The following is an 18,737-nucleotide window of genomic DNA, read 5'->3' as shown; positions in this document are numbered from 1 at the left end:
AACATTCTTGACTCCTGTTATACTGCTTACTTTTCACGTTATACAATTATAAGGAGTAAGTAATTCTAAAATATGTTATGCTTTTTCTATATGTGGTACTTTAGTTTCAGTTTTCAGCTCAATTAGGAGCCATGCAGCACCTGAAAGACCAACTGGAACAACGGACACGCATGATAGAAGCAAATATTCATCGGCAACAAGAAGAACTAAGGAAAATTCAAGAGCAACTTCAGATGGTCCACGGTCAGGGGCTGCAGGTAATTGTTATATATGAATATAAAGCAAGCGTCCCATTCATATTTTGGATTTTTAGGAAAATTAACTTTTTCTTAATTAAAAGTGAGATACAAGAGATACATTTTATCAATTCTGCTCAATAAATATTCACTGGTTACCTACTCAGTATGATTATGTGTAAGGATTCAGTAAGGCTGGTGGGAGAAATTTTAGTTATAGCGAATATACACAAACCTTTTTGGAAGACCTAAAAGTTTTCACTATAGTACTTGGCTGAAGGCAGCCTTGTCCCCTTAGTTAAATAAATTAGAGTAGAAACAAAGGAATATAAGGAGTTTACCTAACTTGTTTACTCATGGGATCCTAAAATTAACCTTTAATCATTCCAGATAGCTCTCTTGATGGGGAGGTCAACCAAAGATATTACCCCTCTAATGGTGTTTGCTTTAAGCCTTAGAACCTGGCCTTTAACCTCTACCCTCTAGTGGTGTTGACTCAAAGCCTTTGTCATTTAATGTGTGCTCAATAAACGCCGGCCAGCCTGTCAGGACTGGCAGCTGCTGTCACTTTATAGCACTCTCCTCAAGTGCCTGTGAGTGGCCACAGACACCCCAGCCACTCTTAGACTGAAGATCTGTGTCTAAGTGAAGATTCATCCATTATTGAGTCAAGGTCTGCAGGACAGACCCCTGCAAGTGGTGACCCCGACAGTTACGCTTACAGTCTCTAAAGATAACTCATTCCTGAGGGTATTTCTACCAACATCCGCATTTCTCCAGTCACTTTTTTATGACCACTCCACGAATTTTAGTTAAGTTTGAATTCATAATATAAATATTATATTTTAAATAAAGGTTTAGGTACATCTTGGGTACAGAATTTATAAATCAATCATCAGTAATATTTTTATTAAGATACCAGTTGGTATGATTCAAATTAGTCCTATATGACCAACCAGCAGGACTACTCTAGGAGACTATGACTACTTTGGTAAAGGGAAACTTAGAGTGAAAACTACTTCTGTCTAAGGTTATAAACTATAAATCATAAGTGATACAAAGCTGCCAGTCCACAGACTGAGTAGCAGTGAGTTATACTTTTTCTAACGATTGGAAACAATAAAATTAAGATAACTGAAGATTGAATATGAAGCTTCACGTTTTGTTCGCTAAGTATTTATTGCTAATTCTTCAAAGTGATTTAATCTTGTTACTTGCTTTTTAAACTTTGTAGCTTTATTTTGCCTTCTTTTTAATGCTCTCATTATTCTTTCTTTGCAATCTACAAAGCTCATGTTAACATAATCTTTATCTTTAAAGATGTTTTTGCAACAGTCAAATCCTGGGTTGAATTTTGGTTCTGTTCAACTTTCTTCCGGAAATTCATCTAACATCCAGCAACTTGCACCTATAAATATGCAAGGCCAAGTTGTTCCTTCTAACCAGATTCAAAGTGGAATGAATACTGGACATATTGGCACAACTCAGCACATGATACAACAACAGACTTTGCAGAGTACATCAACTCAGGTAATGTTACTGAGCACAGCGGGCTATTGAGTGATCAGTGGTTGAAATGTACACTCTTGCTGTGACAGAAATCAAACTCTAATGATAAAATATCATATTTCAAAATTGTAAATAGTATTTTGAAAGTATAGTATTGAGAGTGATCATTAAATATTTTGTGCAAATTATGTTAGTATCAGCTTTTGTTTTTCACTGCCACCTTCGCCTCCTGGCTTCAAGTGATTCTCCTCCCTCAACCTCCCAAGTAGCTGGGATTACAGGTGCCTACCACCATGCCAAGCTAATTTTTGTATTTTTAGTAGAGATGGGGCTTCACCATGTTGGCTAGGCTGGTCTCGAACTCCTCACCTCAGATCATCTGTCCACCTCGGCCTCCCAAAGTGCTGAGATTACGGGCGTGAGCCATCACACCCAGCTGAGCTTTAAAGTATTCACAGTCTGTTTAAAGATATAGTCTAGGCTGGGTGTGGTGGCTCATGCCTGTAATCCAAGCACTTTGGAGGACAAGGTGGGTGGATCACCTGAGGTCGGGAGTTCAAGACCAGCCTGACCAACATGGTGAAACCCCATTTTTATTTAAAAAAAAAAAAAGAAAGAAAGAAAGATGTAGTCTAATAGTTATACCAAGTTCTTGTAAGTTCTTAGACTTTTTCTGTATGTTAAAAAGGTATGACTTGCAAAAGTGGTTGACCAGGAAGCCTGTTCCCATATGTGCAGAATAGACTGTTGGGGGTGTGGCGGGGTCAGTAATGGCTTATTGAATATTCACAAAAATGTTGGTAATTACTGTACATCTGCGAGTATAAATCCCAAGAATTTAAATGAAAAATATAAAAATGCCCACTAATTAGTCATTCACTTTGGGCATTTAACAGAAATTCTTTGTGTATATTTTATATCATCTCTATTATGATCACACTCCTTTCTAAAGTCAAAGTTTGCCTTCAAGCAGATATTTAAGACTGATTAATTCTCAGTTATCACAAGTCATTCCTTTGTGGTTATATTTCTCCCAGAGTAATATATCCTGCCACTTCTTTCTCTGTCATATTTGTCATATTGTTAGATTGAGGAGTTCTAGCATAATTCCCAAGTAATTATTTTCAGTTAATCTGTCTACAAAATCTCCCTTTTTTAAACAGAGTCAACAAAATGTCCTGAGTGGGCACAGTCAGCAAACATCTCTACCCAGTCAGACACAGAGCACTCTTACAGCCCCACTGTATAACACTATGGTGATTTCTCAGCCTGCCGCTGGAAGCATGGTCCAGATTCCATCTAGTATGCCACAGAACAGCACCCAGAGTGCTGCTGTAACTACGTTCACTCAGGACCGGCAGATAAGGTAGTTGTCATATTTCATTTGTTACTTTCAAAATTGTAAACTGATTAGAAAACAATAATTTGATTTTTAATGTGATTTTAATGTGTTGCACACTGCAGCCAGTATTCTTAAATTTGAAATAAAAACAACGTATTCATTGTTTAAAGACTTCATAATTAGAGGATAACAAAAAATTTTGTTTCTTGTCCAAAAATATGCTACAAAATATTACAGAATACAGATTCTACAGCGCACGCTCACAAAGGGCTTGTGACAGGTTCTGCATCACTGTGAAGCTTTTGTCTTTTCAATATAGATGTTATGCCATGTAGTAACAATGGTTAGGGTCGCTTACCTTTTTTCGGTTAAATGCTCAAAAAAATACATTATCTCAAATTTCCGTTTATTAAAAGAAAATGTACATAAGAGTCTTCTTTTATTTTCCCAGATAAGAAAAAAGTGGGTTTTTAGTAATTAGCCAAGGGGTCGATAGCTAGTTAAGGTGATGAGGGAGGGGGTTCTGAATACAGACCTTGATGTCTTGATTTCAAAGCTCAAGTGCTTTAAACATGTATTACAGGAAAGTTTTGTGGACTGCTCTGGAAAAACAACCATCTGTGACTTATTTGAGTGCACTGATCACCTGAGGAGTACACATTCTATCCAATATGTAGTTTTTTATCCCTCACCCCCACCATCCTCGTCCAAAGTGTATTACTGTATCACTCTGTATGTCTTTGCTGTACCCATAGTTTAGCTCCCACTTGCAAGTGAGAATATATGGGATTTGGTTTTCCATTCTTGAGTTACTTCACTTAGAATAAAGGCCTCTAAGGCCGGGCGCGGTGGCTGAAGCCTGTAATCCCAGCACTTTGGGAGGCCGAGGCGGGTGGATCACGGGGTCAAGAGATCGAGACCATCCTGGTCAACATGGTGAAACCCCGTCTCTACTAAAAATACAAAAAAAATTAGCTGGGCGTGGTTGGCACATGCCTGTAATCCCAGCTACTCAGGAGACTGAGGCAGGAGAATTGCCTGAACCCAGGAGGCAGAGGTTGCGGTGAGCCGAGATCGTGCCATTGCACTCCAGCCTGGGTAACAAGAGCAAACTCCGTCTCAAAAAAAAAAGAAAAAAAAAGCCGGGCGCGGTGGCTCAAGCCTGTAATCCCAGCACTTTGGGAGGCCGAGGCGGGTGGATCACGAGATCAAGAGATCGAGACCATCCTGGTCAACATGGTAAAACCCCGTCTCTACTAAAGATACAAAACATTAACTGGGCATGGTGGCGCGTGCCTGTAATCCCAGCTACTCAGGAGGCTGAGGCAGGAGAATTGCCTGAACCCAGGAGGCGGAGGTTGCGGTGAGCCGAGATCGCGCCATTGCACTCCAGCCTGGGTAACAAGAGCGAAACTCCGTCTCAAAAAAAAAAAAAAATAAAGGTCTCTAGCTCCATCCAAGTTGCTGCAAAATACATTATTCTTCTTTTGTGGCTGAGTAGTAGTCCGTGGTAGATACATACCACATTTTCCTTCTCCACTGATTGGTTGATGGACACTTAGGTTGATTCCGTATCTTTAGAATTATGAATTGTACTGTGATAAACATATGTACACAGGTATCTTTTTTTTTTTTTTTTTTTTTGAGACAGAGTTTCACTCTTGTTACCCAGGCTGGAGTGCAATGGCGCAATCTCGGCTCACCGCAACCTCCGCCTCCTGGGTTCAGGCAATTCTCCTGCTTCAGCCTCCTGAGTAGCTGGGATTACAGGCACGCGCCACCATGCCCAGCTAATTTTTTTGTATTTTTAGTAGAGACGGGGTTTCACCATATTGAGTAGGATGGTCTCGATCTCTTGACCTCGTGATCCACCCGCCTCGGCCTCCCAAAGTGCTGGGATTACAGGCTTGAGCTACCGCGCCCGGCCACAGGTATCTTTTTAATACAATGACTTCTTTTCCTTTGGGTAGATACCCAGTATGGGATTGCTAGATCAAATGGTAGACCTATTTTTAGTTCTTTGAGAAATCCCACATTCCCACCAGCAGTGTGTAAATGTTCACTTTTCAACACATCTGTGCCAGCATACATTGTTTTGATTTTTTAATAATGGCCAGTCTGGCTGGAGTAAGGTGGTATTTCATTGTGGTTTTAAGTTGCATTTCCCTGAACATCAGTCTTTTGAGTGGGGACAGAAACCATATCTTAGCAAATATTTGATGAATTACCTAGATGAGTATGGCATAATTCCTTCCCCAAAGGAAAAACCAGACTAGTAAAAGCTGAAACAAATCAGTATTGTTTGGTGTGATGAATACTTTGGAGGTCTTTAGAAAAGAGGAAGTGAGTAGTTTCATGGGTTGAGGCAAGCAGGTGAATAAAGGTATGGTCAGGAAAGCTTCACACAGGCAGAGATACTTGCCCTGACTCTTCAAGAGCTTGGCTTTGGGTGTGGGTGTGGGCACAGAATCTAGGGAGGCATTCTGGACAGGGAGCTGTGTATACAAAGCTGCGTAAGTGTGAGTTACGTGCAAGCAGCTTAAAGAAAATGTTCTTATCACATTTACCAGTGAACCATGGGCTGATTCAAGTATTAATTTCATTTAAGATTACAGAGAAATCAGCACTTGGCACTTCTGTGACTAAGCGTACTTCATAAATATTACTTTTCTTTGGGTTTAATATGGATAATTTTAATTTTTTGTTTTGCATTAAATTATTTGGTTGTATAGTATATAAAATACAGTATTTTATTTTCAAGATCTGACATGGATTTGAAATAAAATTATTTTGTCTTGTGGAACATAAATAATAAAGTATGTCTCTGTACTAAGTGTAATATTGTTATATACTTTAAACAGTTTGTAAGTGCAGTTATGTCATGCCACATCTACATTAGGGTCATATCTCACTGAAATGGCCAATGTTATAAACTAACTTCATCTCACAGAAAAGGCAAATGGAAATACTGTTTACAAAGAAGCATCATTTTTTTTGTTTGTTTGTTATTGTTCTTTCACTTCAAACAGCAAAAGGAAGCAGGGAAAGAGGGAAAAAATAATGAATTTTAGCCCAGTGGACACTGCTGCATTGATAAATTCATAAATTAAGAGGAGTTTTGTTCACTTAGAATGTCAAATTCCTAAGATACAATTTTGTGTAAATTTCTCCTATAATCCTAGAGTTTAAAAAAAATACATTATGATAGCTTTATGTTTATTCATGAACTGTGCCAATGTAGAACATGAATCGTGTCACATATATCTGATTCCAAGTACCTACTAATTTTATAAAAAGAAAAAGGTTTTTTATATATTTTTAAAATGTTTTATTGTGAAAAAATATAAATGACCTAAAAGTTACCATGTTAACCATTTTAAAGTATACAGTTCATTGTCATTGAGTAGCTTCTCATGATTGTTAGCATCTCCCCTAACTATCTCTAGAAACTCCCCTAACTATCTCCAGAAATTTTTTTGTCTTCCTAAACAGAAACTCCATATCCATTATACAAGTTTCCCATTCTTCTCTCTCCAGTGCTTGGCAGCCACCATTCTATTTTCTGTCCAAGTCCCTCATATAAATGGAGTCATACAGTATTTGTCCTTTTGTGAATGACTTATTTCACTTAGGATAATGTTCTCAGGGTTCATCCATGTTACAGCAAATTGTCAGACGTTCTTTCCTTTTTAAGGCTAGGTAATATTCCACGCTACTGTGTTGCTTATTCATTCTGTCAGTAGAGTCTTGGGTTACTTCTACTTTTTGGCTTTTGTGAATAATACTGCTTATGGTTATGGGTGTACAAATATCTTTTTGAGTCCCTGCTTTCATTGTGGGGGGGGTGGCAGGGCGGGTATATAAGCAGAAGTGAAATTCTTTCATATAATAATTCTATAGTAACTTTTTTGAGGAATTGCATACTGTTTTTCGTAGTGGCTGCACCATTTTTACATTCCCACCAGCACTGCACAAGGGTTTCTCCACTTGCTTGCCAACACTGGTCATTTTCTGTTGTTTGTTTTTTATAATTGCCATCCTGATGGGTATACAGTAGTGTCTTGTGATTTTGATTTTCATTTCTCTAATGATTAGTGATGTTGAGCACCTTTTCATATGCTTGTTAGCCGTTTGTGTATCTTCTTTGGAAAAATGTTTATTCAGGTTTGACCTTTGCCCATTTTTTTAATTGGGTTGATTGTTGGTGAGCTGAAGGAGCTCTTAGATATTCTGGTTATTAATCCCCCATCAGATAGATGATCTGCAGATATTTTCTTCCATCTGCAGATATTTTTACTCTGTTGATAGTGCCCTTTGATTCACAAATTTTTGATTTGATGTAGTCCAGTTTATCTGTTCTTTTGTTGCCTGTATTTTTGGTATCATATCCAAGAAACTATTGCTAAATCCAAAGTCATGAAGCTTTTCCCCTGTGTTTCTTCTAAGAGTTTCATAGCATTAGCTCTTATGTTTTGGTTTTTGGTCCTTTTCAAGTTAATTTTTGTGTACGATGTGAGGTAAGGATCTAACTTCATTCTTTTGAATGCGGATATCCAAAAACATTTTGTATTTTTGTTATACGTTGATTTTGCTGTACGAATTTTTTTTGTTTTACTGTTATACCAAAGGGAATCTTTTAAAATGAAACAAAATAGGAATATACAGACTTTGAAAAACTAAATTGGCATTATAATTGGTATTATCTTAGATAAGTATTCACTCCACTGTCTTTTATGATGTATACCTTGTACTTTAGACTCCATTTTTTTTTCCTTCTTTCTTCTAACAGATTTTCTCAAGGTCAACAACTTGTGACCAAATTAGTGACTGCTCCTGTAGCTTGTGGGGCAGTCATGGTACCTAGTACTATGCTCATGGGCCAGGTGGTGACTGCATATCCTACTTTTGCTACACAACAGCAACAGTCACAGACATTGTCAGTAACACAGCAGCAGCAGCAGAGCTCCCAGGAGCAGCAGCTCACTTCAGTTCAGCAACCATCTCAGGCTCAGCTGACCCAGCCACCTCAACAGTTTTTACAGGTAATTCTTTCCATGGGGAAGCTGCTTCAGACCCATTTACTTTCATGTAATGAAATTAAGCATTAAGTGAACAGTTTTGTGAGTGATGTGAAAAATTCACAAAAGCTTATTGTACAGTTTAAATCTCTACAAAGATAGAAAGCTTGTCCTGGTTGGTGATTGTTTCTTCCCTAGTTAGTCTTGGAAAGACTTTAGTCCTGCCATTGGGCATATGCAATTATCAGAACTGCTGGATAGAGTGAGTGGCCTACTTCCTGCCCACCTGTTTTCTCAGTCTCTGGCTGGAGTTTCTGGATTTTAAGCAAAGGCACCTCTTTCCTCCTCTTTTTTTCTAGCCAACCATAAATTCTTCTCTATACAGAGCAGGGATTTCTTTTTACTAGTATAGGTATCATCTTAAATGATTTTGTTTAATTCAATCTTATTACAAGTTTTCAGTTATAAGTTAATATCAGAGGAGAAATACTGTGGAAATGTAGTATATGTCATATAGCTAACAACTTGAGCTGTAAAGTCCAGCTGCTCTTGGGTTGAGTCACTGCTGCACCATGTACTGTGTGACCTTTGGCAGGTTGCTTACTCTTGCGAAACATCACCTGTAAAGTGGAGGTCATTATACCTCATGGAATAATAATGCTTGCAAATCACCGAATATAAGAGAAGGCACATAGATGGCTGTTATTTGTGACCACTATATTGACAAATGTAATAGACATTTGGATTAGCCAAAATATAGACACAAAAATGGAGGTAAATCAGACAGGCTCTCCTTTTCTAGAAGATACAGAAGAAAGTCACTAGGGCAGGATCCTCAGCAGAGAAATCAACAAAACCCTTATCTGGACCTCAGGATCTTTACTAGAAATCCAACTTTTCTCCTTCTTGAAGCAGTTTTGAATGGAGGCTAACCTGGATGTGTACTAGAGACCACTTCATCTAGGCCAGGCACATACCATCAATTTGAGTTATATAACACGTGATGTGATTTTTGTACTCTATATTCAGGCATAAATACAGTCTTAACTTGTCACCCTTTGTGTCCTGGTCGAAATATAATCCTTGTCTTTGTGATGTGGAAAACTGAAACAGGCTAGTTTCCTAATTATCTTGAGTCATAACAGTCTATTAGACCTTAAGCCTGTGCTGCAGATATAACTGGGGTAGCTACTATTACAAATAAAGTCATAACAAGAATTTAAAACAAGTTCTAAAGTATTATGTAGGGAAAATATATCCAATGAGAATTAAGCAAAAGCTTAAAAAAAGGAGAGGACTTGCCTTAACATCTCAGTCTTCTAACTTTGTCAAGGAACAAAGACTCTTAAAAGAATGAACATTCTCGGCCAGGTGTGGTGGCTCACACCTATAATCCCAGCACTTTGGGAGGCCAAGGCGGGCAGATCACCTGAGGTTGGGAGTTTGAGACCAGCCTGACCAACATGGTGAAACTCCGTCTCTACTAAAAACACAAAAAAATTGGCCGGGCATGGTGGCATGCGCCTCTAATCCCAGCTACTCAGCAGGCTCAGGCAGGAGAATCACTTGAACCTGGGAGGCAGAGGTTGTGGTGAGTCAAGATCATTCCATTGCACTCCAGCCTGTGCAACAAGAGCAAAACTTAATTTCAAAAAAAAATAAATAATAATGAACATTCTCAGAAAATAAATAAAATGGCATCCCAAAGACATAGGACCCACAAAGAAATAAGATAGGCAATAGCCCTCATAAACGCACTTGTATGTAGGTAGTGAACAATTTGGCTTTTGTAAATCGTGTAATACCGAGTTCCAAAGCATGCTCCTGTTATAATCTTATAAGGCTCATAAGTATACTGAAGTCTTTGCCTTATACAGCTTTTCCTAATAACAGAGAAAGAAAACTCTGAAGGTCCTTGACAAAGCGTAGTAGTCTTTAAGGGTTGTCAAGGATTTGTTCTTCTGTGTGTGTGATCTTCCATGTTTCTTTTCATATACATTTGCAAAAACCGCCCACCACAGATACATTTTGCAATTAAGAACCCTGCATCAAGTTGTACTCTCAGTAATGGGGAAGGACTTTCACTATAAAAATTCACTTTCTTTTCATTTTGTTTTTTTGTATCTGAGAGTTATAATGAACAGTATTTCAGAAGCAAAAATTTAGTGAAAGGAACTGAGGCTCATATATTTGAATCTTGCCCAAAGTCACATGCTTACTTAATGTAAATGGCAGAGCAAAACTCAAATGCAGGGCTTCTGCCTACAAACCCTGTGCCTTTTTTGATTTTGTTTTGTTTTTCTTTATACCACACTGCCTCTTATGAGACCTGTGGTTCCAACTTTGCCTTCATATTTATGGTGCTTTTAAATAATATTAATATTTAATCTTTATTAAGAAAATGTGGTAGGCACTGTTAATCCTATTTTGTAAAGAAAGAAACTGAGGCCCAGAGACGTAAACAGCTTGACCAGGTCACACATGTGGTAAGTAGGGCAGCCCAAGTTTGAACCATTCGGTCTACCTCTGGGCCCACGCTCTTGGCCACTTAACTGTGTGATGCTCTAACCAGCCAAGCAAACCTGTGTGCAGAAGGCATTGTCTGTTTGGCCTCAGAGTATTTGGTTTTCATATAGTCATAACTATACTCAAATTTTATGATTTAAAATATGGTTCTTTAGGACAGAAAGTGAAAGAACATGTATGATTTGGCTCAAGATATAGATTGCTTTCTATACCATAAAATCTGCAGCTTAGGTCCCTTTAAAAAATGAAACTCTCTCATACCCTCATAAGCATTTTCCAAAGTATAATTTTTAAATCAAGAGAGCAAAAATGATATGCATTATGTAGAATTTTAAGGATTTTGTCCCTATGGACAGGGGAGAGTGTGAGTAAATCTTACGTGGGTGGCATAAAGGGAGTAAAGCAATGCTGCATCATGCGTTTGTTTTTTAGACTTCTAGGTTGCTCCATGGGAATCCCTCAACTCAGCTCATCCTCTCTGCTGCATTTCCTCTACAACAGAGCACCTTCCCTCAGTCACATCACCAGCAACATCAGTCTCAGCAACAGCAGCAACTCAGCCGACACAGGACTGACAGCTTGCCCGACCCTTCCAAGGTTCAACCACAGTAGCACATGCGCTTCCTCTCCGACATCAAGGGAGGAAAGGGATGGCCCATTAAGATTTACTCAAATGACCTGAGGAAAAGAGGAAAAGTTCCAGCAGTTTCATGAGATCCAGTGTTGAGTGTTCTAGTTCCTGGAATTAGTTGGCAGAGAAATGCTGCCTAGTGCTACAGATGTACATTAAATACCAGCCAGCAGGAGGTAATCATAGGGGCATAGCCAATTCTGACAGTGTTTTAGTTGCCCGGATATTTTTTGATGGAGAAAGGATATATTGCCAAATGTTAAGCTCAGCTATGAAATGACCTCCAGTGAATCAGAAAGGCACTAACAATGTTAGTAACTTTTAGTGGTTCTGTGCCTCTTATCAAGTGTTAGAGAGGACATACCACTGCCATGTCAGGGGTTTGCTTACAATGATGCCATGAAGACAGTCCAGTAGACTTGGTAGCTACCCCCTCCCCAAACCCTCCCCCTTTTCAGATAATGATGGAACAGTAATTACTTTCAGAATGTTGTGTAGGTTCCAATTCTCTATGTACAGATGATGTAAAAATACGTGTATGTCTGGATAAAAGGAGAGAAAGCAAAACATTTTGTATGCTGCATGAAAGCGTTATCTCTTCCTTACAGGTATGAGCACCTTTCCTGAGATTCTGACACCATGTGCAAACTGATCCATCCTCTGTTTTTCCTTTTGTTTACAACACAGTAGTGTTCTATTCACTTTTCCGGGGCACAAGTTTTTTTGTTCATACTTTGGCTGTGATGTCACAGTTTGTTCAGTGAGGTATGATGTGCTGCTGGGAATGGATTTTTTTTTTTTCAGGTTAAATTATTGATACAACAGGATTTTCAAGTTATTCAGAAATATCCCTCATTTCATTATTTTTCAATTATTTTTGAAAACAGGATTTGCACTGCTTTATTTTAGGTGGTTGGGAGTCTTGATTGCATATTTTGATATAGTTCATAGCTGGAAATATTTGTGTAAATGGTTTTCAACAAGCCTGAAAGTAATTTCAAGAATGTTTCAGTTACAGAGGTAAAATTTGCACACAAAACATCTTAGGCACTTTTTAACATTCTCAATCATGGGAATTTTAACTTTTGGGATTTGTTGAAATCTTTTTTATTATCCTTCACAATTTCAATGCTTCTTTTAGTCAGAAATGATTCAGGGTTATTTGAGGGGAAAAAACCCCATAGTGCCTTGATTTTAATTCAGGTGATAACTCACCATCTTGAACTCATTGTCTGGTTTCTGTAGCAGTTTTGAAACCTTAGTACATTTTTAACAGCATGTGGGTGTCAGTGTCATTATTATTCTCTTAGTAAGTTCCTTTGAAGACTGCTATCAGTCTCATGGACTGGAGGTACAAATAATTTAGAAATGAAAGATGACAACTTAACACTATCATAGTTATTAATGTGATCTTAAAATTGTTTCCTAAATCAGCATTTTTCTTTAAAGTTAAATAGTCATTTAAGAATTACCAGTAAGTATTTCTCAGTATGATCTTGATATTCCTACAAAGAAAAAAGAAGAGGTAGATTTGGCTATGCTTTCACTACAACACTAGAATATTGTAACTCACATGCCTTCTAAACGTGAACTAAGATTTCCTTTGGCAATATCATATTCTAAAAGTAATAAATTCTAATACCAGTTACATACATTTTAAAAAGCATTTTATAGATTTTATGGTACTAATAAAATTTATAGTGATAGAACAAAAATTTAGAAAATACCTTATTAGAATATAAAAAATGTTATTACTGAGGAAAGGAAGGACAAGTGTAATAAATCAAAATTGATCTCAAAAGAAAATGTGTAACAGTTTTTAGGTTGTCCAACAGAAAAGGTTCTGAATAATGAAAATAACCTAATGCAGAATTGCTAGGTAAAGAGGTCAGGGGAACACTAAGCCAGTTCGCAAGACTTCTCTGTCCTCTGCTTTGCTATTATCCTTAAGGCATACACTTTGTCTTTCTGCAGAAAATTCTACCTGGCCACAATTAATTTGAACATTAATGTTGAAAAAGAAAACCAAAGAAAATTGCTACTTACCCTTCTACAGAAGTGTGACTAGATACCAATCAGTAATTAACATATCAAGGAGCTCTTCTAGCTAAATGACCATCCAGTAGAGATTTCCCACATTCCCATGAATATCAAGAATAGTTGTGAGAAAATGTATGTACGTGACCATATGCACATACAGACAAGGTGGATGTTGTAGGATATGGCAATAGCGTTTCTCTCCCCTTTCAAATTGCCTTTCTTGACCTTAAGCCATTCCATATATATCTGAGTCGTGCCTCATTTGTTAATTGGCAGTATCTAGTGATATGGATTTAGCTAACAAAAGATATGAAAAACAACTATGTTAAGGCCTATCCTCTACATATTGTACTTAAAAAAACTGTGAGTACTACATAGTTAGGTTGGCAGCAGCAAAGCATAAGACAAGCCCCAGGTAAACATATAAACTGTTTACTCGCATTGTCGTACTCCAGCCCCTTCAAGTATTTCCCATGTCCACAAATAGTTGGGGGGAAAATTGCATTTTTCCTTTATAATTCTTACTGCTCTTCATAGCTCATCTTTTTTTCTGCTTGGAATTAACCATTGCTAATTTAAAGGAGCAGCTAGCTGCTTTTCTGTCAGTCTGAAATGGTGGAAAGCAGCCTCTTATATGCTGTTTGTTTTCCTCCTGCTTCTCTTAAATTTGGGTTGCAAAGCTATCCCACCCCACCCCACCCCATGAAACTTGAGCATTCAAGTGAAGATTCAGCAGTGTCTGTTCTTCATTCATGTCTATAGCCAAAGCTGTAAGTTAAAATCCCTAGTCTGTGATTTAAAGATACCAAATAGAACCTTCCAGCTTCTTTAAAAAAAAAAAAAAAAACAAAAAAAAAAACTTCCCTCTGCTTTACTCTCAGATATTCATTTTTCTTAAAAACATTTATTCTGGGTGGTACTTTTTAGGTAAGAAACCATTGAGGTTCATAAAAAATGCTAGCTACTCTGCAGTTACCATGCTTTGGACGTGGGAGTTAACATGGTATTGGGGGAGTCAGTATTGCTTAACAAATGCAAGTGAGAACTACAAGTGTTAATGAAGTGGCTCCTGAGAGTGGTGTCAAACCAGAACCCAGACACTTAAAACGTACTCTGTTTTTTCAGTGGAACATGTTGGAGGAACAAGTGTGGGAGATGCAGGTAGCATGTGAGTAAATAGTGGGGTCTAGTCTCCGAGCATCCTAAATTCTGGGGGTAACTTGAGAGTGCCGTGCTCTCCTTTGTCATTTATATCTGGCTTAGGAATGTATTCGTAATAAAAAGATGCCAGTGATTTTGAATAGTTTGTTAAGGAATATTCGGTGCAGAATAGTGAAAATGTTTGGATTCTTGAGGAGTGCTATAGTTGTTGGTCATTGCCTTAAAGCAGCCTGCTTGACGCCAGGAGCACTGCAGCAGTCCAGCTCTATCACGAGCACTCTGTTGAAGGGGGAAGCCTTGTTCAAGAAGCCTTAGAAAGGGATCCTTAAAATAGTAAGTACTCTACGCAGACAAGTGAAAATTCTTTTAAACTGGATACTACGCAACATGTTTTAAAATGTTTCCACTACATTGAGGCAAACTTTTTAAAAGTGGAATGCAAATAGCATTTTACTTTAGTATTTCTTTTTTCTGTTTCTTTGGTAATTGAAAGTTTGTTGATGAATATTTGTGTAAAACTCATTTAAGTCTATAGCCTTTCCAGTTACCTGTGGCCCTGTCTTAATCCCACAGGAGTCCTTGTTGGAAGGGGTTAACACTGGATATTAATGTTGCTGAGTGAATATAGCCAGGAGTAAGCTGATTGGAATTTTTGAATGGTAGAGAAGAAACAGCACAGAGGCACTTGCCATTTTAAGTGTTTGGAGAAAGAGAACCTTTTAAGTTTGGATTGGGTGAGCATTCTTCTAAAAGGAGCTTCTGAAGTAATTGCAAAGAAATAGAATCGACTATTTTTATAGTATATTTAATATATTTGTATATAACTGAGTATAATAGGAACCCTCTACATGCCTCCCACTTTTCTAATTTACTTCCCTTTTTGCCATAGCACTAGTATAGCCTCATCCGCATGGGTAATGTGCCTATTGTCAGCCTACCAAAAGATAGTGCTGCTGCTTTATGAGACAGGTGAGAAGACCCAACTCTCATGCCTGGGGATCCTTTACGGAAGGAATAGCACACACCTTTAAAACAAACATACCACAGTCTAAAGCATCATTTTGAAATATAACAAGCACTTTATTTCAGTTACTCATTTTGATAAAGTTCTTAGGCGTTAACCATTTCTAAAGGATCCCCAAATCATCACTTAGGTGAAATTATATAAAATGACACATTTCTGAGAAATGTTTAGATCCAGTGAACCGTAGTTGGTTTATGGGAGTGATTTCAAGACAGCCAAATGAACTTTGACTTTTGTTTTGAATGTGGTGGAGTCAGGAGATTGTAGATGCCTAGTTTGATTTAAACACTATTGTAAACCTATCTTGCCTATTGTGTGGACACCAAAAGAGACCAATGAGCCTGTTTATTTTTCAGAGGTCTAGGAAAATTGCATCCGTGTGAGTAGATGTACAGAACTAATCTCAAAGTGACTGCTAGTAATACTTTAGAATATAATAATTTCATGAATTATTCTGAGTGTTTTATATGTGCCCTGAAATGTTGGCATGTCATTTCAGCGTTTCCATTTGAATTGCTCTTGTACTATTTTTGCACAAAAAGGACTGAGAAAAAGACTACTTTGGTCAAAGGAAAAAAAGAGTATAATTTGATTTTTAATTTTAATGTCTCCTGTGGAAACACTGGGGATGAACTTTGTTGGTACAGATATTCAGGATATTTAAAACAGTGTTAAACAGTTCACAAGAAATTAAACAAACTTGGATTTTAAAAATTAAAATACTTTCTTTCCATGTGACTTTTTTGCATAGTTTTTTTTCCCCTGTGTCATAACACTACATTCCTTTTTTTTCTTAAATAAAATACTTCACAGGTTTTGTTGTGAGTGTTCAGCAGTATTTTGTAAGCTGCTTGGGTTTCCTCAGGGAAACATTATTTAGTGGAATAGGATATATAATTTATCGAGAGACTATTATGTGAAATTCCATCACCACCACCAGCAAACACTGAGGTGCTGCATTAAGTGACAATCAAACTAGTAAGTATTTATGAAAGAATTTAGAAAGGGGTTCAAAGAAGCATTTGCTTTGAAAGCAGTTCTCTGGGTTCTTGAATAAAAATGGCTAAATGTATTTATTTATATTTTAAAATGTGTGTTCCGTTTTCTCATCAAAGTGATTTCAGTGTCATGTATTTAATTTGTGGTTTGTTTTGTTTTGCACCATAATCTTCTTAGAGAACTGGGTCTGATTTGGGTTGCAGTCAGTCACTAGCCCTCACGATAATCTTTACGGAGTTTGAATCTGCTTTACTTCACTACGGCAGTGGAGGGCCCAACTCCAGATGCCCCTGCACTTCCCTCCTGTCTTCAAGTCATGTAAGAAAGAATTTTAAAAATACTCCTTTCAAATCTGCTTCATATGGTTCCAACCTTTTTCTAGTTTCACTTGCTGCCTTCTCTGTTTTATGGGCACTTTTTGTATGATTACTTCCCCAACACAGCCAAAGGCCAGTAAGACGGGCACACAATCCCTCTATTTTGCCCATTTGGGAGAACATTAGTAAAAGAAATAGCATCTTTTAATGGCTGTCATGATCATATCCATATTAAAATCCATTTAAAGTTCTTAAATTTGGTGGAATAATGTATACAGACTGAAAACTTCTACAAACAATGTTTGCCGTCTTTAGTGTCATGTTGCTTGGTCCTTTGAAAACAAAATAAAATTTCCATACTAGCACTGCCCAATAAAACAGTGCTGGAATATTGGAAGCCTAGACGTTTGAGGATCCGTCTTACATGCATTGGAACAGAATCCTCCACTTTAGGACTCAGAGAAGCTATGGAGTCCCTCAGGCCAGGTACAGCACACAGCTTAGAGAATGGTAATTAAAGCACGTCAACCACAATTGAATTTTATGATCTAAAAAATATTTCTTAACTCTGAGGGTTAAATTGAAGATACAATGTTTTCAAATAAATGCTTTTAAATTTCTTAGAAAACAAACTGTGACATCGCTTTTAAAAGTGACATTCAGATGTTTATAATGTGTTTTTGAGCTGGCTTGGACTAGTACAAGTTCACTTCTGGCAATGGTTGTGCCAGTGCTAAGAAGTTAAAGTAAGTGGTTACCTTCAGATTGATGTCTCGTATAACCAATCATCTTCAAGCAAAAAAACTGGCCAGGAAATGTCTTTTTTTAAAAAAGAAAAAAAAAAAAAAAGATACATCAGCCAGAACAGCTATCTATCATTTAGACCATTCTAGAATGACTTTGAAATCTTTACTATGGTATAAGTTGGGGAAGGCCTCAGTATGACACTTTCATATTCACTCTATGTAAAGACTGAAGCCCAAAGATGAGTTAAATTCAGTGCTGTTTTGAAACCAGTTAGTGCAAAAAAACACAGAAACTTTTATCTTTGTAAACTTTTCATTGTTAACCTCAGTTGGTAGTTGTAAAAAACATGCACCAAAATCTTTATAATGTTCTGTGTGGTTCTCAATGTGATATTCTTGACATTGCTGTCCTTACTGCTTGGTTCTTGATTTTAAATTAAAAAGTAGATGTAGCCCATCATTTCTACTTCCAAAACGGTGGAGCTCAAAATGGCTAATTGATCTTGAAATAAGAATAACTTTTACTAAGACAAACATTTAATTGAAATCCAAACTGATTTACAGAGATTGAAACTGACATTTTCCAGGTGTTGTCTTCTGCCAAAATTCTAAATTGCACAGACACATGAGGGATATTGAATGGTTTCAACGGTGCTATATTAGGTTCTCTGATTTTCATGACCTGTGTATGTTTGGAAATACAGTATTGTATAAAATATGTGGATCGTTTTGTTACCGATTTAATATTGCCATTTTAATTTGGTGTAACAATTGGTTACACTTGTTTTTCAAAGCTATCCTTTGAGGAGAAAGTCAAAATGTGTTGTTAGCCTACCTCCACTCAGGCCTCTTGCTGTGTAATCATTATTCCAGGTTATGATGTGCATAGCTTTTAAAACTGCGTGTACTATAGTATTCTGCTGTTTCCCATACTCGTCATGTATTCAGAACCTAAAATTATAGCAGAAGAGCCAAGCAGTAGCAGTTTTTTTGTAAATGTAAAAATAATTAGATCCTGACTTTGTTTCCTTCTTCTATTTTAAAAATAAAAAATACCTCAGTGCTATGTTTTTCAGTATCACCTGCATTTCTCAAAAAATAACACCTGCTTCATGTGGCACATAACTTGTAAGAATCACATTTTGGATTTCAAAGAAAGACTATTAAATATTTTAAGATCACTATCAA

The 18,737-nt window shown here is 37.3% G+C and overlaps 1 protein-coding gene across 8 annotated transcripts in view; it reads left to right on the top strand.

Annotated features, from left to right (window-relative positions):
- CLOCK (clock circadian regulator) overlaps positions 1 to 18,627 on the top strand; it is a 129,102-nt gene extending 110,475 nt beyond the window's left edge. For 6 of the 8 annotated variants that reach the window (XM_074396143.1, XM_010344145.3, XM_074396145.1 and 3 more), the window contains 5 exons: positions 105 to 257; positions 1,557 to 1,766; positions 2,909 to 3,111; positions 7,877 to 8,129; positions 11,064 to 15,134. In XM_074396143.1, the coding sequence (XP_074252244.1) occupies positions 105 to 257; positions 1,557 to 1,766; positions 2,909 to 3,111; positions 7,877 to 8,129; positions 11,064 to 11,243 (999 nt within the window). In that variant the 3' untranslated portion in view covers positions 11,244 to 15,134. Of the gene's footprint in view, positions 1 to 104; positions 258 to 1,556; positions 1,767 to 2,908; positions 3,112 to 7,876; positions 8,130 to 11,063 lie in introns of all 8 variants that reach the window. The other 2 variants (XM_074396142.1, XM_074396141.1) reach the window with 1 other exon arrangement.
- The last annotated feature ends 110 nt before the right edge of the window (positions 18,628 to 18,737 follow it).

Source organism: Saimiri boliviensis, chromosome 3 (genome assembly GCF_048565385.1).
Source record: "Saimiri boliviensis isolate mSaiBol1 chromosome 3, mSaiBol1.pri, whole genome shotgun sequence".
NCBI lineage: Eukaryota > Metazoa > Chordata > Mammalia > Primates > Cebidae > Saimiri > Saimiri boliviensis.
This window is presented reverse-complemented; position numbering and strand designations above follow the sequence as displayed.